The sequence below is a fragment of the Oreochromis niloticus genome, linkage group LG9 (genome assembly GCF_001858045.2).
Source record: "Oreochromis niloticus isolate F11D_XX linkage group LG9, O_niloticus_UMD_NMBU, whole genome shotgun sequence".
Lineage (NCBI taxonomy): Eukaryota > Metazoa > Chordata > Actinopteri > Cichliformes > Cichlidae > Oreochromis > Oreochromis niloticus.
In genome coordinates, this window is record NC_031974.2 from 29,674,753 (window position 1) to 29,699,334 (window position 24,582).

General features: G+C 41.9%; 1 protein-coding gene across 16 annotated transcripts in view; it reads left to right on the forward strand.

Annotated features, from left to right (window-relative positions):
- Positions 1–24,195, forward strand: part of svila (supervillin a) — an 81,587-nt gene extending 57,392 nt beyond the window's left edge. For 10 of the 16 annotated variants that reach the window (XM_019362954.2, XM_019362955.2, XM_019362943.1 and 7 more), the window contains 26 exons: positions 698–830; positions 3,313–3,366; positions 4,946–5,017; positions 5,553–5,609; positions 6,965–7,130; positions 7,641–7,724; positions 8,480–8,566; positions 9,034–9,211; positions 9,306–9,478; positions 10,251–10,406; positions 11,475–11,611; positions 12,147–12,294; positions 12,374–12,519; positions 12,692–12,867; positions 13,166–13,319; positions 13,436–13,715; positions 15,775–15,929; positions 16,050–16,155; positions 16,259–16,466; positions 16,544–16,677; positions 18,554–18,709; positions 20,203–20,346; positions 20,514–20,635; positions 20,763–20,918; positions 22,050–22,070; positions 23,426–24,195. In XM_019362954.2, the coding sequence (XP_019218499.1) occupies positions 698–830; positions 3,313–3,366; positions 4,946–5,017; positions 5,553–5,609; positions 6,965–7,130; positions 7,641–7,724; positions 8,480–8,566; positions 9,034–9,211; positions 9,306–9,478; positions 10,251–10,406; positions 11,475–11,611; positions 12,147–12,294; positions 12,374–12,519; positions 12,692–12,867; positions 13,166–13,319; positions 13,436–13,715; positions 15,775–15,929; positions 16,050–16,155; positions 16,259–16,466; positions 16,544–16,677; positions 18,554–18,709; positions 20,203–20,346; positions 20,514–20,635; positions 20,763–20,918; positions 22,050–22,070; positions 23,426–23,512 (3,490 nt within the window). In that variant the 3' untranslated portion in view covers positions 23,513–24,195. The remainder of the gene's footprint in view (positions 1–697; positions 831–3,312; positions 3,367–4,945; positions 5,018–5,552; positions 5,610–6,964; positions 7,131–7,640; positions 7,725–8,479; positions 8,567–9,033; positions 9,212–9,305; positions 9,479–10,250; positions 10,407–11,474; positions 11,612–12,146; positions 12,295–12,373; positions 12,520–12,691; positions 12,868–13,165; positions 13,320–13,435; positions 13,716–15,774; positions 15,930–16,049; positions 16,156–16,258; positions 16,467–16,543; positions 16,678–18,553; positions 18,710–20,202; positions 20,347–20,513; positions 20,636–20,762; positions 20,919–22,049; positions 22,071–23,425) is intronic. The other 6 variants (XM_019362945.2, XM_019362947.1, XM_019362946.1 and 3 more) reach the window with 6 other exon arrangements.
- Positions 24,196–24,582: the final 387 nt, after the last annotated feature.

A 24,582-nucleotide genomic window follows, 5' to 3' on the forward strand; every position in this document is an offset into this window, starting at 1 on the left:
AGAGCTCAATAATTGAGCCCCTGTTCTTGCTCACATTTAGGTTTTTAGACTTGTCAAGTACTTTAAACCTAATCCCAGTTTTCCTTATTAAAAAGATGAAAAATTCAAGTTTGAGGTTTGAGTTGCTTTCCCAGCTCCTGTTACACTGACTGGCTTCTCTAATCAATGTTTATGTGTAAGTGGATCAGAGCTGTCATTGCTCTGTCTGTACACTGTTTACTTCCACGGCTCTCAAACTGCCTCTGTTTAATGTCTGCTGTCTTCTCATTCATAAATGTAAAGGAGCATGGCTGCTTTTTGTTGGCTTTACTGTTGTGACAGGTTAGGCTAAAAGCTCTGGGGAAGTAAGGTTTTGTGTTTCTTCGGCACATGTGGAAATAAAGAGTCTGCCTGTAGCTGCAAACTCAGTGGCTCTTCATTCAAACCACAGCATGTAATTGTTTTTGTGCCATCCTTAACATACAGTTTGTCATGTCACATTTGACAAAGTGTCTCAAAATCATCTTCATAAAACTCACCTATTAAACAAATTGCTCAAGTTTTCCATAAATGCTCTGGATTAGATTTGAAAGCCTAGCCAAAATAAGGATTCATTGCGGTTCTTTGTTTTGAAACGTGTCCTCTAACTACAAAAAACTCAACTGAAAAACATTATTTGTATGCTACAGCCCATGATCCTCTCCCCTTCCCCACTCAGAGTCGCCTTGTTGAAGAAGAGCGGCGAGGAGGACTGGAGGAACAGGATCAATAAGAAGCAGGATGTGGTGAAGATTGCTGCAGCAGAGCAGAACGCTCAATTCTGGGAGGTGGAGCAGAGCTTCAAGAAGAAGGTAACCACCTGACGTGAGCACTCACTGCTGAACTAACACTTCAACAGAGAAGCCTGAGGTTGTCCCTTGTATCGCTCATGTTTTTGCACGTAGTCATAGCAGCATGCATTCATGACTGACTCTGCTACTTTATGTCCACGAGACCTGAATGCAGAAGCGATGCAGTGAGTTGGTTAATTTGATTTGATCGACTCTGCCGCATTACGAAAGCAAGTATTTCCTGTGTCAGCCTCTGAGATCATGCTGCTCAGTAGGTGTTGTCGATCTTCTATTGCTGACGTGTACAGAAAAAAAATCTGATCAAAGACTGATACTCTTTAAATAATCACTTCTGTAGAACAGAGCTACAAGGAACATGGTAACAATTTTCAATATCTCTAAACAGAGAGGTCGTGTTTTTGTCTGTGTCTTTTGATCTTTTTCTCTTTTCTCTGTTCTGTCTCAAGCAGCTGTTGCATGTTTTTGTTCTTGGACTGTATCAAAAGATAATCTGCATGTATTCCATCCTGGCAGTAGAATACATACTGTGGTGTCTGGATCAGTCACACAATACTTCATGGGGCATGCTGTTTTTATTTCCTCAATATGGAAGCCTGCGGCTGCCACTATTCAATCATGAACGTTTTTTTCTTTTCTTTCCTTTCTTTTTGGGATACTAATTTTTGCATACGTCATTCATGCATAAACCTTTAAAATCCAATTTGATTTTAGGCCGAAAATGCATAAATACAGTGAAATTAAATGCATGCAGTTCAAATACTTAGGTAACTTTTACATTAGCCAACATTTTAGCTTATCAGATTTCTAATAGATAGTGAAACCCTATTTATAATAATAATAAAATCCCAATTCCTTATGAGGCTGACAATCACAAATGTAGTTTTGCGTTGTGATGAATCATTTCTGGAGTAGCAAAAGGGAAAGCACGCTTGCTATAATATTCATAGGGCCACTCTTCCTAAGCTATTCACTTAATTCTGATTAATTTAGCCCCGCATGAATTAATGTAGTAATAATTAATACATTTAGCCATGTAATAAACTATACATAACTGTACTTATGATAGTATACCTGGTACTTGAAATGGATATTTCTGTAAGTCATAACATCCTCTCAAGTCTCTAAATAAGTTTTGGGGGAGTTGGCATAGAATAATCCTGCTGTTTAAGAGTCTTGTTTCTCTTTATGAAGATAAAATATTATGAGAGAATTAATCAGTCATGATTAAATCTCATGTAAAGAGTGTGTGTATATAAATGTAAAATGTAAAAACTTGAACATCTTGGAAACAGTAGCCAGTCACTCATAAAAACTTTGTTGGAACACATGATTGAACATCAGTATTTGCATCCTTTGACTTCCATATTTGGACGTTTTGCTTTATATGTTTTATACTTGTTATCAAGGTTAAAGAAGCTTAATTAAGCTGGATTTGAATCCTATTTGTTGCCTGAATGACTCACTTACTGAGATGGTTTTCCCCTCAGAGAAAAGCTGAGAGCACTTTGTAGGGTGTTTAACTTTTCTCTGAGAGTTGAAAAGTATTCAAACTGTCAGCAACACGTGAGAGTTGTACGAACTGAACTGTAAAATGTAGCCTCTATGTTTAGTCATGCTAGGCCTTTGTTTCTATTTAACTGCATGTTACATGTAAAATTTCACTCTTCTGTTTGTCTCTGCTTGCATGTCCTTTACTTTTTCTTTTTTAAATAAAAAAATAAACCTGATTTCTTTCCTCTGCATGTTGACTGCGTTTCTGTTTTTGAAGGAAGGGTTAGGTCAGGCACAGGACACGCACCTCTCTGTTTAGACATATTCAGCTGCTGTGGCACAGCTGTTTTTGTTTCCAGCAGCTTATCAAGGTTTGCTCAGCTCGACAGCTTTACACATACATATTTTCATTTTGGGTTAGTAGTTTATTTAAGGTCAGGAAGTACTTTGCCTATGTAGCTTTGGCTCATCGTCTGCAATCAGACACACTGTGATTGAGGAGCCTTTTTTTTTTTTTTTTTTAAAGCTATGATGTCTTAATCAAATCAGGGAAATCTTTCAAGACTTAATCAACTTGAAGTGATGGCCGAGTCCAGGTCAAGGGGAAGGGCAGTTGATGTTTTTCATCTTGTTTCCATCCTCCAATTCATCCGAGCGAGTAGATATGATTCAGCAGGTTTCCTGTTTTGAATCAAAGAAGTGCAAAACTACAGATAAAGCAGATACAGAACAGAGTCAGTGAAAAACAGCAAGTAGAGCAGAATAAAGGCTGTTTGGACAACGTAGCTTTTTGATGGACTTTTTCTTTTTACTCCACACATGCTACAAACTTGATATTTACCTAGAAATTAAGCATTCGCCCACGTGATAAATGTCATACCTGGAGTATAGAATTTGTAAAGACTCACAGGGAGCGGGTGTTATGTGCTTTGGCCTGTGTGTGAAATGAATGCTGGGAACTGTCCCTTTTTCTTTGGCTGCTCGTCTGTAGGATGATGAAGCGATGATGATGATTGACGAGTTTGCTGTGTCCGACCAGCTTTGGGTAAGGCCCGTGTGCAGAAAGCAACCGTGTGTGCACGTATGTGTCAAATGCATTCAGTTTTCCAATTTTTCCATCTTTAACTTTGTTTCCTGTAACCTGGAAACTCACTCTTTTGAGAGGTATAGCCTTGGTGGAACACACAGAGCTACGTGTGTGTTTCTGGTGGTAGTGGTGGTGGAACTCCGTGTGGGTGTGTCTTAAGGAAAAATTGTATTAATAATCATTCTGATTGTTGTAATTATGCTGTGTTCCTCATCCCACCACTGCTCATCATGTTTCAGGTTTATAATTGTGTTAAAATTTCCTGTTCTGTCTTACACTATGAATCTAATTTAATTGAGTTTAAAATTTCCCATTTATCATATTCACTTTACCACATAACCTCTGCTTCTCTAATCGACTCACATTTATGACAAATCTTTCTTGTGGCGTAAGATTTGTCTGAAAGTTGGTCTAAAATCTCAAGCGTCAGTTCGGCGCGCTCCAATCTGCTTCCAGTTTCGTCTCTGTTCCAGTGGTTCAGGGCTGTGGCTGGGCATGTCCTTGGTAATATTAATGTGGCCGCAGGGATTTTTCATTAATTTATTATTAATGTGTATTGTTTGCACAATGTGTTTGTTACATTGGTGGATACAAATAACAAGAAAGAATGATTTAAAAGTGAGGAAAACCATCAATAACCACTAAAGGGAAATTTTTAAATTCTAAAAACACAAACATGACATGATTCTTTAAATTCAGCTTATGGTACATTAGTGAAAAAGTAAACAAAATGTCCAGGAGAAAATGTTTTTTTTCCTGCTCTCATTTTAGGCCTGATTCAGGCCTGATAGTTAAACCCTCACTGTGAAGTTAACCATCAGCTAAGCGAGCATGGTTGTGCACATGTGAATACAGAGTAGACCAGGCAGCTGTACGTCTTGGGGAAACACTACTGAGACAATAGCTTTTTGGTAATAAATGAGAACCATTCAACCAAATGAGGTCAGATTGTCTTATACACAGTACTTACCCGCAACAATTGAACCAGACTGAATGAATGGTAGTGGTATATGACGCACCTGACTGGTTTGAGTCTAAATGCTGTATTTTGTTGTAATTTGACAGCAAAACTAGGTTTCTTTAAAGTAACTGAACTGCACTTTAAATTAGATTATCTTTTATTGTTACACTCCCTTGAATATGACACAGGCTAGAATACCCTGACTTTTACTTACTAATGTGAGTCAAGCTCCTCATCAGCCCCTCCCTTGTTGGTCACCACACTCTGGAATGAAGACTTTCTGCTGTAAGTTTGGAGCCTCTAACCCCAAACTGAGATCATCCCAATGCCTCGTCTGTGACACAACTTGTTATTTCCTGAAACTTGTTGAAAAATCTCCGAAGCCGCAGAGTTCATTGTACAGTTGTTTTTGCAGAGAGTCTCACACTACATGTAACTAGAAAACTGATACATTAAAGCCTTGTTTCGCATGACGCCAGTGTTTCTAAAATCCCAGCGACACCCCTGCAGCTGCAATACTCCTGATCATCCCCTTCATGTGTATGTGTACATTTCCTATTTCTGTGGCTTCCATAGGAGCCAGTGTTTGCTGCTACTTTCTCTACTCCTCCTGAGCCTCCTTACAATGCAACCGAATCAGCCAGTCAGGTAGGACGTGTCACCAGGTCTTGCTGCCTTACATTGCTTGTTGTACTTGCTCACACACCTGCTTCACTAAACTCACACATTACAAACCCTACTCTACAACTTTACTCCTTAGCCACATCACTGTGGTTAATATGCACTATTAATGTTTTCCTTCTATTCTCAGGTTCATAAATATTTGGACAGTGGTGGAATTTAATTTTTGCCTCTGTACACCACCATTTAATTTTGAGTTTCTGAAAAACTGAGACTGTATAAAAATGTCCTAATGGTTAATTAATGAACTGGTAATTAGTGAATTAAAGCTGAAGTCTGCACTTTTTTAATTTAAAATCCACTGTGGTGTATGGGAGGCAAAACCATTCAGGCACTAGCACACTGATATTGATATAAGTCACACATCTTTATCAGCACAGGGCCGGCATGGCAGCCCCTGCAGCTTCTTGTGCTTGTGCAGAGCTTGGATCTTTTCTTCCATCTTTTCATCCATAATCCTCATCTTTTCTTACCTTCCTCATCCATCCCTCTGGTTGTGAAGGCCATCAGATCTCGCAGACCCGTGCAGGTGGATGAAAAACACCCCTGGAGACGGAAGGTGACCCTTTTGAAACTATACACGGCTTTCTGGGCAATTCCTCCCCCTCCCACTCACCGCTGCCAGCCTCCACACAAACACAGCAATCAAAGCTCCAGTCATGATCGGCACCATGAGTTGCAGTCTGCTATATTAAATAGATTTCTTCCATGTTACTGTCACGAGTCACTTTAAACACGCACACAGTCACATTTCATTTCTTAATATTGTTCGGATGGAGGTGAATGACTTTAGCGCTGTGTGAGACGACAGACTCATTTGCTGTGTGTGTTGTCTTTGTGTATTTGGGCACTTTGTTATTTATAAGTGTGGGAAACATTTAAACACAGGGACTGCAAAAGATGCAGTACTGTGTCTATTTTGATGGGTAGATTTTAGTGACAACTGCAGTTTGAACAGGGGTGTCAAACTCAAAGGCCACACTCGAAAATGAGAATCACATCTGGCATTTCCCCAAAATGTTGATTTTTGTCCAAATAAAACCCACATCCAGGCACTAAGAAGTCCAGAAAAAGTTTTCATAATAGCCGTGCCATTTAGCCCAACAACATCGCTACCTCACCTCACAGCCCTGCTGACCACAGTGTTAATTAAAAGCCTGAATATTACAGCAAGTAGGAGACTGAAGGTGCTTAAACAAAATCATCGTCTTTACATTACAGGTTTAACAGAGCAAGTTAGCTGCACTGTACACCCAAATCTTCTGGCACCAAGTTTCTGTGCATAAATGCCTGAAAGCTGTGAATAAACTGCAGTTTAAGTGATTCGTCCTTCTTCATCGCTATTTGGATCCAACACATATTTTGCATTACAGTTCAGCAGCTTCCTGCAGCACCTCTATGACTCCAAACCTCTGCTGACGTGCAGAATAAAATTAGAGGCCCTTATTTGAAAAACTGAGTTTATATCTCAGCAAATGGATCCGTGGGCCTCTCTTTGGTCGATGCCGAGAAGCATTCGGTCTCCCATGTCTCTGGAGACTTTCTGACTTTATTATCAACAGTCTGTTTACTTCCATGAAAGTAGAGGAAACGCTGTTTAAAATTCTGTGTGACACAAATGTGGTGCCTAATGATCATAGTGCAGCTTCAGCTAAGCAGGGTAAAATTTATTGATAGTCTTGCATGATTTTGTGGCCACATGACAATTTGTGAAGGGCCATATTTGTCCTGTGGGCTTTGAGTTTGTATAGCAAGCACTTTTATGAAGGACATTTAAATAAATGCAGGGACACGATTGGTTACCCATTCACAAAATGCTCCCTGGAATGCATCGCACATTACAAACGATGCAGTAAGGCACCTGAGAAGTGTTCTCTTACATTTGACACTGACTTGTCCTCCCTCTTTTCTCAGAGGTTAGCAGAGGCTGAGATGGAGTCTCAGAGCATCGAGGCTCACATGTCCATTGAGGAGAGGAAGCAGCTGATCGTGGCCCGAGAGGAAGCCTGGAAGTCCAAGGGCCACGGAGCTGCCAATGACTCAACCCAATTCACTGTGGCTGCACGCATGGTGAAGAAAGGTGAGAGGGCAAAACACACTCGCTTTCCACTGGCATACCTGTGCTTGTTATGCACTGCTGCAGTGCAATAAAGAGTTAACTTCAGCCTCAGCTCTGTGTCCTGAATCCTTAAAAAAAAAAAAGCTTGCTCCACAACTAGCGCTTGGGGAAAATGACTCTCGTTTTCCCTCCATCAGGCCAGAGTAGCTGCTCCAAGGCCTTCGCTGAAGCAGAAAATGATTTAATGGTTGGAGCTTACCCATTAGCTGTGCACTTACCCTGATGTGGCAAATGATGGACAGTTTCATTAACTAGTCCTGCTTATTATTCCAGAGCTCTGTAACATACAACACATGTAAAGACACCCACACCTGTTGTTTTCTGTGTGAACCTACAAACTGATAGTACTGCATCCGCCTGTGAAACTATGAAAACGAATGAATTTGTGTTTTTACTAAAGTCACAAACAGCCCTTCCCCTTCAGATTGCACCTGAGTCATTACATGAATATGTACGTCTCTGTTCCTGCAGGTCTGGCCTCCCCTGCTGCTCTTCAGACTCCTGTGCCGTCCAAACCCAAGAATGGCAACATTGCCATCTCTAAACCACAGGATGGTCAGTTGCACTTCATTCCTGTGTTTCCCTGTTAGAGCATGTCACCCTGCTTTCATGTTAACAGATGGTTTCAGGAGGGTTTTTCAGGACTTTAAGGGTTCAGCCATTAGTTAAATCTGATTTAAATTAATGACACGACTTTGTTACCTCGTTAGCCTCTGAGCTCATGTTGCGTAGGTGCTAAATGTGTACTTTTGATGTTATTCTGTTTTTGCTTTTCTTTCCAAAGACATGGAACAGATGTCTCATACTGAAGGTTTAGTCTTTTTGTCTTTTTTGCCATTTATCACGCCGCTCATCCAAACCACCAATATCACCAACACTAATGTGACTTATGTTGCTGTGAGACTTCGATTGGCTTGTAAAGCCTAATAGAACGTAGTCCAGGGGAAGGCAGTCACCTGGATTAATGTGCATGAGTCTGAGTTGCTGAAGAGTTCACATTCAGTGGCCTTGGAAGTGCTTATGACCATGTTTAGATTCATGGCATTGTGACTGTAACTTTCCATCATACTTATTATTCAGTCAACAGAAGTAACATTAGTCGTGACATGTACGAGCAGAACCTCACATCGCTTTCCTTTTCACCTCAAATCAAACGCTTTGTTGGCTCTGTCGTGTGTGCGCGCGCGCGCTTGCGTGCGTGCGTGCGTGTGTGCGCTTGCGTGCGTGCGTGCGTGCGTGTGTGTGTGTGTGTGTGTGTGTGCGTGCGTGTGTGTGTGTGTGTGTGCGTGCGTGCGTGCGTGCGTGTGCAGAAATCAAGGCCATGCCAGATCTGAACCTGGAGTCAGACAGGAAGCTGGACAAATTGGAGTCATTCCTGGGCAAGCTCAACAATAAAAGTGAGTCCTTCACAGACACATGAGCATTAATGGTGCATGCTTACATGTAGATAGCTGCAGAAACAATCTATTCTTGATATCATTAGACAATACAAGTGATATCAAACTATTTTCTACAAAAGCAACATTTGACATGGAGCAGTTGGTTTTCCTTTCAGGACCTGCTGCAAAACTGTTCTTTTTAAATTTTGAAGAACCAGGTAAACTTCGATCTTTTCACTCAGACGTTTCTGAGTGGGCTTGTGTGACAATCTGATAAATATTCATCTTTCATTCATTCATTCAGCTTTCAAATGAAAGTCAATTTGTGTAATTATGTGTTAGATAAAGCCCTTACGCAGAATGGTTGGTGGTTATTTGTGAGGCTGGTTAAAAGTCACAAAGAAAGTGAATAATTTCCATTTTTTTGTCTTAAAATCTGTATTTTTGTGGTTTTTAAAGAGTCGCCTTTTTGTGTCTGTCCTCAGTGTCTGGACTGCCAGAAGCAACCATCACAGTGACGGAGAAGAAGGTAAAGGAAGTGATGACCCTCGAAGACGAAACTTTTTCCAAGTTCTACCGCCAAGTGGAGGAACTCCCTTCCATCACCAACAAGCTGGAGATAGATGACGACTTTGATGCCATCTTTGGTCCCCAGGTGCCAAAGTAAGCTCTCGATGCCTGATGTAGTTTTGACTCATCACTGAGGGTGAGACTTGCTCCTGTTAACTGTGACCCTTTACCTCTGACCTCTCTGCAGGCTGACCTCAGAGATGGTACAGCACAAGCGGGCAGTGCGCCCAGCGCGTAATGTCCAGTCATCCAGGAACCCTCTGAAGATGCTGGCTGCCAGGGAGGACATCAGACACGAGTACACAGAGCAGAGGCTCAACATCGGCCTGCTGGAGAGCAAAAGGATGAAGGCTGAGAAGAGTAAGTGAGGATGGATGAGGAGCAGCTGTTTAAAATAATATATAGTCTCCTTCACGATGCTCTATTTGTCCAAGTACCAACAGGTTGTTGTAATTTATTATTCCTGCGGTTGTTGCCAGGCGCATTGGACACTGCCTTTCCTGCGTGTCAAACTGTGCCGTGTTGTGGGAGACTGGTGAAATTGACAGATGCACAAAGAGGCCAAAAATCTCGTCTCTCTTCTTCCCTGTGATGTGTGCATTCATGTTATCAGCAAATGCAAATATCTTGCCCCTAATATTGACAGAGACATGTATTGACCAATTGAGTCAGTGTTTCTATGGAAAAAGAGGGCAATATAGCATCACTCTCATATAGAAAGGCTCACTTGTATCATGCACTCTAAAACCTTCTCCACTTGCTTTGAATGAACCCACGCACACCGCTTTGGGATGTGAGCAGACCTGCATGCATGTCCCTTTCCTGTTATTGTGCCGAGCAGTCCTCGGAAAAGTCAGCTTTGTTTACGAGCTGCACGTGCTCAGCAGCTTGTTTTGACTGTGAAGATAAAGAACCCACACTCTTTGATGTGTAACTTCCTCCTTCACCTCCTCTCATAGCATTAAACCTTCAGTACCTGCTGTAGTGAGACACAGTGGAGCTTTGTGGTCATGACTGTGTGTACTGGGTGGAGGTGTCTTTGCTGTATAAGAATGAAGAGTAATGAATTAAACTTATGTGTGTTTCTTGCAGTCTCATGACGGTTCTCTGTGCTCTGCTCTGTTTCCTGCAGTGAATAAGAACTCTGGTTTCTCTGAAGTGGCTCTCGCCGGTCTGGCCAGCAAGGAGAACTTCAGCAACGTCAACCTGCGCAGCGTCAACATCTCAGAGCAGATGTCCAACAACAGTGCTGTGCCTTACAAGAAACTCATGCTGTTGCAGGTCAAAGGTCAGTTAAATATACTGGAAACACTGCACTAAATGTACAGAAACACCTACCCTCACAACAGGAATACTTCTACTTCTCTTTTTATTCAGTCCACTGCACCATACTTGCATACTTTTGTTAAAAGCGAAGACAATAGCTCTTCGGTTTCTGCAATTTTTCAGAAATTCTTTGATTAATGTGCTGTGATTCTTCATTGTTTTATTCAGGTTCACATTTTAGGCTTAGCACTCATGCTCATACTGGTTTATTTCCATTAATCCCACATTTTAACCTGGCAGCGTCTTGCTAAGATGCTAAACTGTGTGCTGCCTGCTCAATGTGTTTGGCCAAAGAAAAATAATAAAATAAAATAAAGACAGTGCAGCTGGTGTAGAGTGGAAAACAATTCCAGGCAATAATTTGTAGTACAAAAAAACAAGGTAATAAACTGTGTGTGTTCAGTAAAGATGCTCAGTATTTTTAAATTGCAGTCAGTGAGTCTTTAGCAGCTGCTACAATTAATCGTTTAAGAGGATGGAAAAACAAAAACCAGTTCACACAAAGCTCTGGAGGATGCTTCTTCAAGGGTGTCCTTTCCAGAGGACCAGAGGATATCTAAAACTGGAGATGAGAGTTGGTCTATTCCTGGTATCTGTGCATCTCCTCCTTATGTCTGTTGGTGACAGCTGTGGCTCCAAATCATTCTCCCCAGGGTGCCTCACACTGCCCCAGGGTGCCTCACACTGCCCCAGGCTGATCCACTCCTCTAAAGCCCGCTGTCTGTAGTTCAGAGTAAATCCTCAACACTGGGGTCACTGTTTTGCTTGGAGGTTAGCTGTCCCAACCTGATGGTTGGTAGATGGGTATGCTTAAGCATTGCTAGTTTCTTATAAGCCAAAAGCGTCCTAAAATCATAAAATTCTAACAAATATTTGTTTTGCTGCCCTTATTTATTTGCATAAGGAAAATTAGAAGTTAAATGTAGATAACATATGTGGTGAAGTGGTGAGACTAACAGATCTTTGCCCTGTTACTGCAAGTGCAATAATGTGATAATCAGACTACCTGTCTGTGTCTGTGTGAAACCAGGCCGCCGGCACATCCAGACCCGGCTGGTGGAGCCACGAGCATCCTCCCTGAATAGCGGCGACTGTTTCCTGCTCATCACACCACAACACTGCTTTATCTGGATCGGAGAGTTTGCCAATGTCATTGAGAAGAGCAAGGTGGGTTACGTCTCAGAGCGCTGCAAAACGGTGATTAGAAAACAGCTTATTGTTGGTACGCTTAGATTTGAGTGCAGTATACTTACTATTTGGGAATTTACAGCCCTCTCAGAACTAAAATCATGTGGTATAAGAGTCTCACTGCTGCATGTGGGACGGGCTTCAAGTGCAGGATGTGTTAGGAGGAAGCAACCGTGGCATAACTCAGGAAGCTGTGTGTGTGTTCTGATGACCTTTTAGCTGAATAAACTAGTGACCTAAATCTGACACAAAGGATTGTTCTGAGCCAGTGTCCACAGCTTTCATGGGGTCATTCTAGCTCACTTCATAAACTTTGGTAGTTTATATTCTAACAGTTATTTCGTGTGTTAGAGGACAGCGAAGTTCTTCTTCTCTAAAATGATTAATAGATTTGTCATGTTTTTATTCCAACTGTTTCTACTTTTTTGTTTGTGCTTTTATGATGCATTGTGTGTGTGTGTGTGTGTGTGTGTGTGTGTGTGTGTGTGTGTGTGTGTCCCCGTCTGTCTTTCAGGCTTCAGAGTTGGCCAATTTCATCCAGAGCAAAAGAGATTTGGGTTGTCGAGCCAACTATGTCCAAGTCATTGAAGAGGGCATTAACACAATAAACCATGCTGTCAAGGAGTTCTGGAAGATCCTGGGGGGGCAGTCGAGTTATCAGTGTAAGGATTCAAAAGTGAAAAACTCCAAGAAACTGTTTCAATAACATGAAATCCAATGCCTCCGTGTTTGCTCTTGCAGCTGCAGGAACGCCAGATGAAGATGAGCTGTATGAGGGCGCCATTGTGGAGACCAACTGCATTTATCGCCTGATGGATGACAAACTGGTCCCAGATGATGATTTTTGGGCCAAGATGCCTCGCTGTTGTCTGCTCAATCCTAAGGAGGTGAGACAAATTAAGTTAAAACTGTTGCAAACTGTAAATCCATCTCAAATCTAAAATAAAGTTTTAAAATCATATGCAAGCATGTAAGATTTAAAATGACTTTTGGCTCCCTCTAGTGGTGATAAAAACACCAATGCTATTGAGAAAACGCCACCTTCTCTGTTTTCTGCAGGTTCTAGTTTTTGACTTTGGCAGTGAGATGTACATTTGGCACGGGAAGGAAGTGACTTTGGCGCAAAGGAAGGTGGCTTTCCAGCTGGCGAAGCACTTGTGGAATGGCACCTTTGACTATACAAACTGTGACATCAACCCACTGGACCCAGGAGAGTGTAACCCACTCATACCCAAGTATGGATACACATACTACAGCTTAGATGCAAGGTTATGTACAGATATTGAGAATGTCAATCACAGGAAGTCTGCATACACATGGTGTTTTTGTCCTTTGTGCAGAGAGCTTTAAAGAATACACTTATATCAGATAACCTGAAAGAGACGGTCATGTTTTCTCTTTGTGGTCCAATTTTTCTTTCTGCTCAAAGTAACGCTTCAGAAATTCACTGACATTGCAGGAGTGTGTTTCAGGCATTTTCATTGGTTTTAATAGTAATGTATCATGTATACACTGTGTCCGCTTCACATGTAGAAAAGGCCAGGGTCGCCCTGATTGGGCAGTGTTTGGCAGACTGACTCAACACAATGAGACCACCCTGTTCAAAGAAAAGTTCCTGGACTGGAGCGACTCCAGAAAAACTCCCAGTCCCATAAAAAACAGCAGCGATCACAGTACTGATCAAAAGGTATCAGCAAACACTTTATTCTACCAACGTCTTCATTCTTTGTTTTTTGTGGGAGTTACATGCTTCAGCAGATTCAGCACAAACTTATTTCTTTCTTCTACTTCAATCCTCACCAGGAGCAGCCCAGCAGTGATCAGCCCAGTGCATGCAATGCCTCACTGATGCTGACCCTCCATCAGACACCCGTCTGCACCATCCTGGATGGCTTCAATGTGGGCCGGGGCTACGGCCTGGTGGAGGCAGAGGAGTGGCGCAGCTACGAGATCAGCACTCTGGCAGTGGAGGTGTGGCACATCCTGGAGTTCGACTACAGCCGCCTGCCGCGCCAGAGCATTGGCCAGTTCCACGAGGGTGACACCTATGTAGTGAAGTGGAAATACATGGTCAGCACTGCTGGTGCGTGCTGAGCTCATAGATTACACCTTCATTGTAAACCTTGTAATTTAGCAGTAGTTGATTAACTGCATTCCTAAAGGACCACTTTTGTCAAAACAGACTGGTTATTGCCTCTGCAGTAACATTTAGTAGTATGAGTTCAGAGATCAGCAGACCCTCACTGAACAGAACAATGACAGCAGACATTGATAGCACGAGATAGAGATCCCAAGGTGGAGGGAGTAACAACTGTGGGCTAGCTAAGTCGCTTATGGTGTCCAATCTACCACTTGTGCATGGATGTGTTTAGAAGAGTCAATCATTCAAACCGGCCAGCAAATGGAGTGATGGAGACAGTGTATCAGTCATGTTTATTATAATTTCTTCATTTGTATGCAGTTTGCACATAATGTTTTGCTTTTTCCACTGCTAAAAGTTGTCCTATTGAGTGAGTTGTAGTATTGACTACAATACTAATACATTTATTTCTAATTTACCTAAACCACAGAACCACAGGAGCCTTGATTTTGTCTGTTACTGCAGATCTAGGCCAATTTAACCACATAGCACATCCTCTCTGACTCACTCCGAGTACTTCCAAGAATACCAGAGTACACCTTTGGGGAGGACTGTTGGTGAAATCAATTATGTACCACGCAGCCAAATGTCTGCAGATTCAGTGAAGCTGACTCAGCTCCTGCTGCTGCTCTTGACTTGCGAAGCAGAATACCACAAACTCCATTTTTTTTGTTACAGATTAAACAAACTAAATGCTTGTTAGAATACAAGAGGGGGAGAGTACAAGGAGGAAAGAAATAGTTGGTTTTGCCACTGCTGTGATCAGTTTTAGATGCAGCCACAGAAAATCAGTGGTTATGCTGGACCTGTCTGCTATGTTTTAATCGAGTAGTGCTGTGCCTGGTGCCATGGTGGTACACTACTGTTTTCCCAATACTCAATTCTGTAATACTACTTGTATATTATTACTAATATTATCCTGTAAGCTACATCCAAAATTCCACACTAACATGCCGTTAGCAGGTCAGAATAGTATGAGATTTAGTTTGTTTATGGGGACCTCTTTCAGAATATAAGCAGTAGCAAAGGTGATGGTCTTAATCACTCATACAATCACTCGGTGCTTTGTAGGTGGGTCTGACTATGGTCTATACTCTATTCCAAAATCAGAAGAATTATGTGACAGTCGGTCTGTGATATCTTTGGCTTTGATCAAACGTCTATAAATCAGTCTCACTGCTGCGCAGCCTTCTTGAAATACCTCAGAACCATATTTGAGCGGTTATGTTGAAGCAGCATCTAAATGAACTTTAATTTAAACGTCCACCAAGACATGAAAAACAGATGTATAAAATCACCAGTCACATCTGATTAAAGGCTGCTTGGCTGCCTTTGCCTCAGAACAGGGTTTTAAGAAGCTGTATTTCTCCTGGAAGTTGTACTTCCAGCAGTATCATTGCTGTTGTGGAATTCCCCCCAGATGTCGATTCACGAGCGCCAGGTCTCTGTCAAAGAGTTTTGGAAAAGGGCACTGACTGAATATCGATACAGAAACAGACATTTATATTTGACTTGTTATTCTGTTACATAATCTGCTATATTCTTTGTGGTTATTGCCTAGCAACATTGAAAAGATTGAGACCACGCATTACTCGAATGACCTAAAATAGGACTCTGCAGAAAACTTGCCAAGTTCGAAGCAGGTCAGACATTTATCGATTTATTAGAGAGCTCATTTGTTCATTGAGTCACACACCAGCTTCATGCCTGCAGATACAAAAACCTCTCATCAGCTCAGAAGAGATGACAATCATTTCGGATCTTCATAACTCGAACAAGTCAGCTTAGGATTTTTTTAATTCATACCATAGGTAGATCTACTAAAATTCTCAGGCGAGTTTGAATCCTGATGACTTTAACCTCAAGGTCAGAGGGCCTAGGATTTTCACATTTATATCACAGGTGCATCTACTAGGACGCTGAGGGGTAGCATGTATGTTCATGAATTGTGGTTTTGTGGCCGTGTGCAGACACAGTCCTCAGATGAATGTTTCCCTTACAGTTGGGAAGAGACAAAACCCGGAGCAGCTGAAGACGACAGGAGCGGGGAAGGAGAAGTGCTGCTACTTCTTCTGGCAGGGCCGCAACTCCACCGTCAGCGAGAAAGGAACATCAGCACTCATGACGGTCGAGCTGGATGAAGAGCGTGGAGCACAGGTACAACAAGAGTGTCTGAAAGACCAAGTTTGCATGTAATAGAAATTTGTTTCCTGCCTTCCTTAGTCTACAGTTTCATTTTGTGGGAGTATGATTGCTTTGACATCTTTTTTTCTTTAGGTTCAAGTCCAGCAGGGAAAGGAGCCTCCATGTTTCCTACAGTGCTTCAAGGGAGGGATGGTCATCCACTCAGGAAAGAGGGAAGAGGAGGAGGAAAATTCGCAGAGTAAGCTTACTGCAGTGGACAGCTTTTAATTTCTTCGTTTTAAACACCTCCAAATAACTTGGCCATCTCCTTCACTTCCGTTCGTCTGCCCTCTTTGTCTCAGATGATTGGCGTCTGTACTGTGTGCGTGGGGAGGTGGAGGTAGAGGGCCATCTGCTGGAGGTCGCCTGTCACTGCAGCAGCCTGCGCTCAAGAGTCTCCATGGTATTGCTGAGCGTCAGCCAGGCCCTCATCTACCTGTGGCATGGCTGCAAGTCTCAGGTGCACACGCGGGAGGTGGCACGCACTGCTGCCAATAAGATCAAAGAACAGTGAGTGCAAACCTCTGTTTTCCCCTTGTCAGGACTTCAGTTGACCCCGTAGTCTGACACACTCTGGTTTTTTGCAGTTGTCCTCTGGAAGCCGGCCTTCACAGCAGCAGCAAGGTCACCATCCAGGAATGTGATGAGGGAGCAGAGCCCACGGGCTTCTGGGAAGCCCTCGGGAGGCGGGACAGGAAAGCCTACGACTGCATGCTGCAAGGTGGGAACACTTGTCAAAATTCTCCTTTCCAAGTAAAAGTCCTGCATTCACAATTGTAGTGAAATTATTTCAGGAATTTCTGAATAGTATCACTAGTAAATATGAGCTTAAGCTGTGGTGGTCAGTGTATGTTCAAAGCAGGATTTTAAATCAAGCTTTAGCATAAAATAATGCATTATAATATATAATGCTATTTTAACTCATGACAGCAGAGAGTAGATTTTCAGTCTATTAAGCCCAAAGTTTGTTCCTGATTACCTTTAAGGGACCTCTAAAACATCAGTAAATAAATTATTAAAGGCAAGAGTGCTGATTTTGTGTTTTGTCAGAAATATTCTGTTCCTGGAATTACTGAGCACATGAACTCAATATTCATCTCCACTGAACTAGTAAATATCGTATCTGCTCAGAGGTTATTCCCCTGAGAGATATTTTTAGTGTTTTTAATTAACTGATGACTTCTATTACTTACTACGACCAAAAAAAAAAAAAAGTCATTTCAGCAGTCAAGTGCATATCTTGATCATCTATAGCAGTTTTAATACTTAGAAAAGTATACATGACATAATAACGTGTACAGATGGTATGGATCCAGATCTGGGAAGCTTTGGAAAGAATTTAATTAGTGTGAGAGGGCAGAATTATTTCACGTCATACCTCCAGAAATGCATGTCATGTTGCAATAATAAAAACTGGAATTCACCTTTTTTTTGATGTTAAGAAAATATCACAAGCTAAACACTTAGTGCAGATCCATCGACTTATTTCTTTCATCTGTGCCTGCAAGTCCAAACACTGCAGCCTCACATAATATTGTTTCTTTATTGTCCCTTTCTGATGGAGAATACGGATAATATTGTTAAATATAACATTTATTGTGGCCATGAGATCATCTTCCTGTCACATGATACCATAAAACGGTAACAAAATGGCAATGACACCCTGACTGTCATTAAGTATTCTGAGTCCTGGGCCTCATGTGGTGAGAGTATGCAGGCAGTTCCTGGAGGATAAAGAAATTTACACCATTGACTGGCCCCCGACGCTCGCCTGATCTAAATCCAATAGAACATCTGTGGGACATTATGTTGTGGTCTATCCGATGCCACCAGGTTGAACCTCAGACTGTCTAAGAACTCAGTGAGACCCTGGTCTAGATCTGGGAGGAGATCCTCCAGGACACCATCCATTGTCTTATAAGGCACATGCTCCAACGTTGCCAGGCATGCATACCAGCATTTAGGGGTCATACATTCTTATTGTATATATTGTATATCTTATTTATCTGTTCCTCTGTCTCTCCTGCTGCTTTGAGCATGTACATGACAAAAGAATTTCCCTCGGGATAAATAAAGTTATTCTTATTCTTACAAACTATTGAGTACCATTGTTGCTCCAATGAAATTTCACCAAATTGTACTAGCTTGCTGCATCATTTTTTTCACTTTAATTTTCAGGCTGTCTTTGATTTCAGCTGTGTGTAGGTTGATACTGTAGTTTTCATTTCCATCAAAGGATGTGGCATCCTCGGGATATGGTCAGATCGGATATGTTTTCAAAGTATTCCTTTTATCCATTTATTTTTTGAGCAATGTATTTGTAAATTTCTTTTCAAAAGGAAAATCCAGCAATGATATTAATCCATCCCATATCTACATCATTGAATTCATCCAGCTATAAAAAAAATGTGAATTGCTGTGATTTCACAGCTGTTCATAGGATTCAGATTTTAGAATGTAGTAGAAAAGCATATGTGCATTAGTACAGTACACAACAAACACACAGCACTTAAGTAACTGTACTTATTAATTATTTTATTAATGTTTTCAGCTGTAAATTTGTCATTTTGTTGTCTGTTTCTCCCTCTGACCTTCAGATCCAGGCAGGTTTAATTTCACACCTCATCTGTACCAGCTGAGCAGCAGTTCAGGAGAGTTTGCAGCTGTGGAATTTCTCTATCCTGCCAGAGACCCCAAGCAGGTCAACTCCATGCCCTTCCTACAGGAGGACCTGTATGCAGCTTCCCAACCAGGTACAGTAGAAACACACGGTGTCTGCACTCATTTTGAAGCAGCGTTAATCTCTTAGCACAAGTCCAGACAAAAACTTTCTAAATTTGTCTATTGAGGAATGTTACAGTCAACTTGTGCTCAGGATTTTAAGTTTGGATGCAGCTGATGAGATCAGCAGAGTGCTACAAGTAAGGGTCGCACTTTGGACATGGTTGATAAAGTTTTTTCAATATGAAAACAACTTTAGAAATTCAGCTAAACTCAGCAGAGAAGACCAAATATTTTTAATAATTGGAAAGGTAGTAGAATTTCAAAGGGCTGTGTGATTAAGGAGAAATTAAATGTTTGTAATGCAAGTTTGGGTATCCTGCCAGAATCACTTCCCTATAGGTTACTTCCATAACTCCAGTTCTCAGAATGACATGCATGAGATCCCTCACTCTGGGGTGCGAGTCCTTGCATACTCCACGTAAACAATTTATCTTATTACATCAATGCTGACTGGTTGGTGACCACAACAACCATGTCGAGCAGAACCAACTAAGTAGCTTGCACTACTATGCAATCATTATTCAGGTTAAGCACTTTTGTCTTTTTGGTATAATTTTTCCTGTCGTCCTTCCCTCACCCCCAAATGGTTGCAGCAGATGGCTGTTCCCCCATGAGCCTGATTCTGACAGAAGTTTCTTCCTGTTAAAAGGGAGTTTTTCCTTCCTACTGTTGTGAAGCGCTTGCTCAAAGGAGGTTGTCTTCTTGTTGGGGTTCTCTCTGTATAATTGCTGTTTGTTTTTGCAAGAAAAGCTTATCTCAGCAGTACCAGTAAGGGTGCAGACCTCAGCATTGCTTGAGGCTACACTTGGAGCAGAAACGTCCCATTGCTGGAGACTTTTCAAGCAAAACAAGCTGGCCTGGTGTCTTTACTCGATACTTTGTTCCAAAGCACAGTTGAGCCCAGAGGAAAGAGGGTTCCATCACTGCTAGCTGGAGTGATAAGTTTGCTTTGTTATTTAACATGACTGGAGGGGAAGGAGGACTGTGTGTGATACCTGGCATTTTAACCTACCTTACCATGCAGCTGTCTGTAGAGAGTTAAGCTAACTAGTCTGTCTAGCCCTCGGTTGGGAGATGCTCCAAAACAAGACAAGTTGTTTGAATAATAACAGCGTAGTAGTGCACGCTATTAAAGGTTAGTTGGTGAATGGTTCTGTCCAACATGGTCATTGCAATCACCAGCCAATCAAGAGTTGCTTAAGGACATAAACGCTTGTGAAGGGATACAGATTGAGGCACATCCATGAATGCTAGGAATGACAACTTTAGTGTGTGCTGAGAGTTTTCACCAGAGCCAGCAGGAAGGTTTCTGTCTAGGTTTTCAACTGTTAGGACAAATCCATCAGTCATGTCCAGCGCTACACTGAACAAAAACGACCACTTAACTGAATACTTGAAAATCTGACAATGATGCATACCAGATGTGATCATCTTGTTTTTTTTTTCCCCACCTATTTATCAGCCCTGTTCCTGGTAGACAACCACCATGAGGTGTACCTGTGGCAGGGCTGGTGGCCTCAGGACAGTGAAAGCACTGGCTCGGCCCGAATCCGCTGGGACTCGGACAGAAAGTGTGCCATGGAGACGGTTCTGCAGTACTGCAGAGGTATTCCACTTTCTTCCTAATAAATATAAAACCCATCCAGTAGTTGTGGAAATTTTTGCTAAACCAGCCCCAGGATCTTGGAACCCAGATAAATAAATGAAATCTCGGATGTTAATGAAGGATGTTTGCCTGTTTTAAAATAAATTTCTTGCTTTTTTTCACCTCAGAAAAGAATGAGAAGAAGCCTCCCAAAGCATATTTGATCCATGCTGGTCTGGAGCCACTCACCTTCACAAACATGTTCCCCAGCTGGGAGCACAGAGAGGACATCGCTGAGATCACTGAGCGGGTGTGTGGACCAAACGTACTAATATCAAATATATGAAGCACAAATAAATAGTGCACAAGTCAAAGACTCGCATACAGGTCCATCTGGAGATCAGCTCAAAAAATTATGTTATCATTTTGGTGTCTAGGAGGCAGAAATTTATCATCAGATTATTCTGGTTGAGGATGTGTTGGCCCGGCTCTGTAAGACCACATATCCACTGGCAGATCTCCTAGCACGGCCGCTGCCTGAGGGAGTGGACCCCCTCCGCCTGGAGGTCTACTTGTCTGATGAGGACTTCCAGGTAAGAATGTCCAGTGTAAAGAGCCTGTGATTTTATTTTAAAGGTTGCTTCCTTTTAGAACTGAATGACTAAATGACTTGTCAAGAAGTCTCTAAGAAAACATTTTCCAACTAAGCTGACAACAATATTTTTTTTTTAAGTTGGTCTGTGTTGGCTTATTTCAGTCAGAAGAACGACAGCCTTGGGTCGATTTAGCTCACCACCATGAATCAAATAACTTGCTGATGTCAGCCCTCCACTTTTAAATTTGGCCAGATGGGCTGTATTAGCTTCCCTCCAGGTAATGATGGTCAGCATTAATTTACCTGGTAACTTGGGCATTACGAGCTAAGCTTAGCTTGCTTCTGCTCTAATGTTACTACCGAAACACGCTCTGAAGCCACATAAGTTTGTGTCCTCATAGAGTTTCTCTGGACTCTATTTTGCCGGTCACAACACAGACTACATCGACTGTAGTCTGTAGTTTTAGACTACTCTGGCTGTTAGTATTCACTACTGTAAAACACTGCAAGAGAGCACAAGACAGGCACTTAGGGAAGGCACTCAGGAGCTGCCTTTGAATTTTCCAGAAAATCTGTCATAGGAGGTGGGGAAGCACCAGGAAGGAACCTCAGTTTGTTTGTTTTTAAGTTGTTTTAAGTTCATTCATACATAGGCAACAAAAAGTAGTACAAACCTCTACTGAAGTGCTGCATACAGTACATTGTAGTTGCTTGTTGTGATGAACCAAGACAGGATCGCCCCCTAATTTTACAGCTCAGTCAGCACTTCAGGGAAATTGTCTTTCAAGTCATTGGTTTGGTTTAATGACCCAGAATGTTAGCAACTTTCCCCAGAGCATGAGTACTGCTGTTGCACCTTTTGATTCTCCATCTTATCCTCTCTGCTTGTCTTTTCCTTATCTGTGACTCAGCTGAGGTCATGCATCTTTGCAGCCAGTGTGTAGTTTGCCTTTTTTAAACAGCTGGACAGCTGGACGTTACTTCTCACTTCTGTTTGTTTTTTCTTAAGGATTTTCTCTTGTTTATTCCTCTTTTCATTCCTTTTCTCCAACTTCTTCCATTTGTCTTTAATGGTGTCATGTCTCGCTCCTTTTGTCCCTTCATGAACTTACCTATTTCATTGATCCAGGGTGTGGGGGCTTATGGGAAGGTGAGTTGTCAGATTTGGGATGTTCACTCCTTGTTCAGCATTATCACCCATTTTCTCTCCTTTCTAACACCGTGTTTCTACTACAGCATGTTTGGTTACAGGCTGTTCACTCATAACTAGGGATGGGTATCGAAAACCGGTTCTTGTTGAGAACCGGTTCCCACTGTTTGAATTCCTTGGAATTGTTTGCCATTTTTGCAAACGATTCCCTTATCGATTCCAGTCGCCCCGAATGACGTCACCACGCTGCGGAGCGTCATTTACCTGGCAGGGCGCCTAAGCGGCTCAAACGCTAAAAAGTTTGGTTATACTTTACGAGAACGGATGACAACAGGGCAACTTGCAATACTTGCAAAGTAGATATTTCATTTAAGGGAGGAAACACTACGAATATGCAAAAGCATTTGCTCACAAAACACGCGATAACCTTAAATGAATGTCGTGTTTTTAATTCCACTCCGGACTCGTGAATCTCAACCCAGGAGCAGCGGTAACGTTTGCACGTCCTCTCCCGTTAATGCGGCAGGTGAATAATCAACTAACAGTGCATATTATGTTAGCGCGATCTGCCTTATTACAAAACCTGCCATTACTGTGCGCTGCATTTAGGTGACCATGATGAGACAGTCTGGCTGGCAGTTCTCGCTGCAGTCTACCGGTAGCGTCTCCTTTCAGGCCAGGATAGACGAATGTCACCGAGCAGTGACTAAGTTTGTGGTAAAAGACTTGCACCCATTTGCCCTGATTTTCGGTAAGTGAATGTGTTTAATTGTAGGCAGGGACATTACTGGATATTCTTGTGTAATTGCTACAGAATAAGTTATGTTATACTTTGTTATTGCTACAGAAGAATATTTATTTTATTATTTTACATTTACAATTTTTTTTTCCTGGGGACCCCGTGACACCCCATTGAAGAGCCGTAGGCTGTGGATCTCTTAAGATCTCACTGTTGGGTTCATAAGGCCATGTTACTCCTAAATTTCTATCTTGTTCAAAGAGAAGATAAAACAAAGTTCTAAGCTAATCGACCTGTGTGTTCTCCTTTTTTAAAAAGAATCGACAAGAGAATCGATAAAGAATCGAATCGTTAAACAGAATCGAAAATGGAATCGGAATCGTGAAAATCCTATCAATACCCATCCCTACTCACAACCCACACGCGTGTGAACTGAATCCTGGAGATGTGAGCACTTTGGAAGCTCAAATGTGTGTTTAATCTCACTGACGCATGAATGTGTTCAGATGTTTGTCACTCACAGTGCAGGCTACAGGACTGAGTGCTTTGAGTTTGCGATCAGCGTGTGCAGCAGAGCATCATGTGTGTTTGATTCTGAGTGTGACTGATCCCACAGAGAGCCCTGGAGATGAGCAAAGAGGAGTTCGGCACTCTGCCCGGCTGGAAGCAGATGAACTTGAAGAAAGCCAAAGGACTTTTCTGAATGATGAAAAACTGGGCGCTGCTGAAGTCATCAGAAAACTCCGAGACTCCAAGGGTGGGGCTGCCTCTTCTGAGTTGACCCTTGAGCAGATGAGGATGGATGAGAGGAGCTGTGGGCATGTGTTTTGGTTGTAGGAGAGGATTGTGAGTGGATGCATGTTTTAATGGCAGTCATGTAAATTCCCACTCTGTTAATGTATGTACTTGTGTACTTTGAGCAGGAGCACCTTACACTGTCAGCCTTGCAGCCATGGTGTCGGCAGGTCTGTCAGCCTGCTGAACTCCCTCTACATGATACTCTATGTTTGTGCATTAAAAATAAATTATATTTATATTAAATCCATGTAGAATTTTTTTTTTAAAAAAAGGAAAATCTCAATAGATATTGAAAACCTAACAAAATAAAGTGTATAATAAATGTTGCAGAGGTTTGCATCTCATGTTCCAGCTGTACAGATCAGTTTGCTGATCAAATGAAGCTCTTGGTATGACTTGGTGTCATTACTGTGGGACAGATACAGAGTTGATTAAAGGCAAAAAAAAAAAAGTTTGATTTTTAATTCTTTCAGTGTATAGTGCCTTGCTTTGTGTACAGTTTATATACAGATCCTAGTCTGCATTTTGGAGACTGTTGTGATATAAAGATGTATTCTAGAAATAAACCTGGAAAGTTTGATATCTGAATATTTTGGGTTTTTTCATTTTTCCAGTTGCCCAAACAGACACTACATACACTCCAGTTTCCTGTCAAACTCTTGTGTTTTTGGAGTGATCCTCAACTCACTCGGCTGATGTCGCAGTGGCCATGTCCTTTTTTGATAGTGAAAAGGATTTGTCTCTGTTACGTTCCCCTGAGGGGTCTAGGCAGCGAGGGGGAAGTAACAAAAAGTGTCTGGGTCAGAAAAAGGAGTCAAGGAGGCAAAGCGGTTAAATTAAATAATTTTATTAAGGTAGCTCAACTAAAAGAGACAGACAAGCCGCTATCACCATTCAAGGAAAACAAACAAAACTCAAACGTTGGTCAATAAAGGATAAAAGTCAAAAAGAGCTGCTCACTAGCTGCGACCGAGC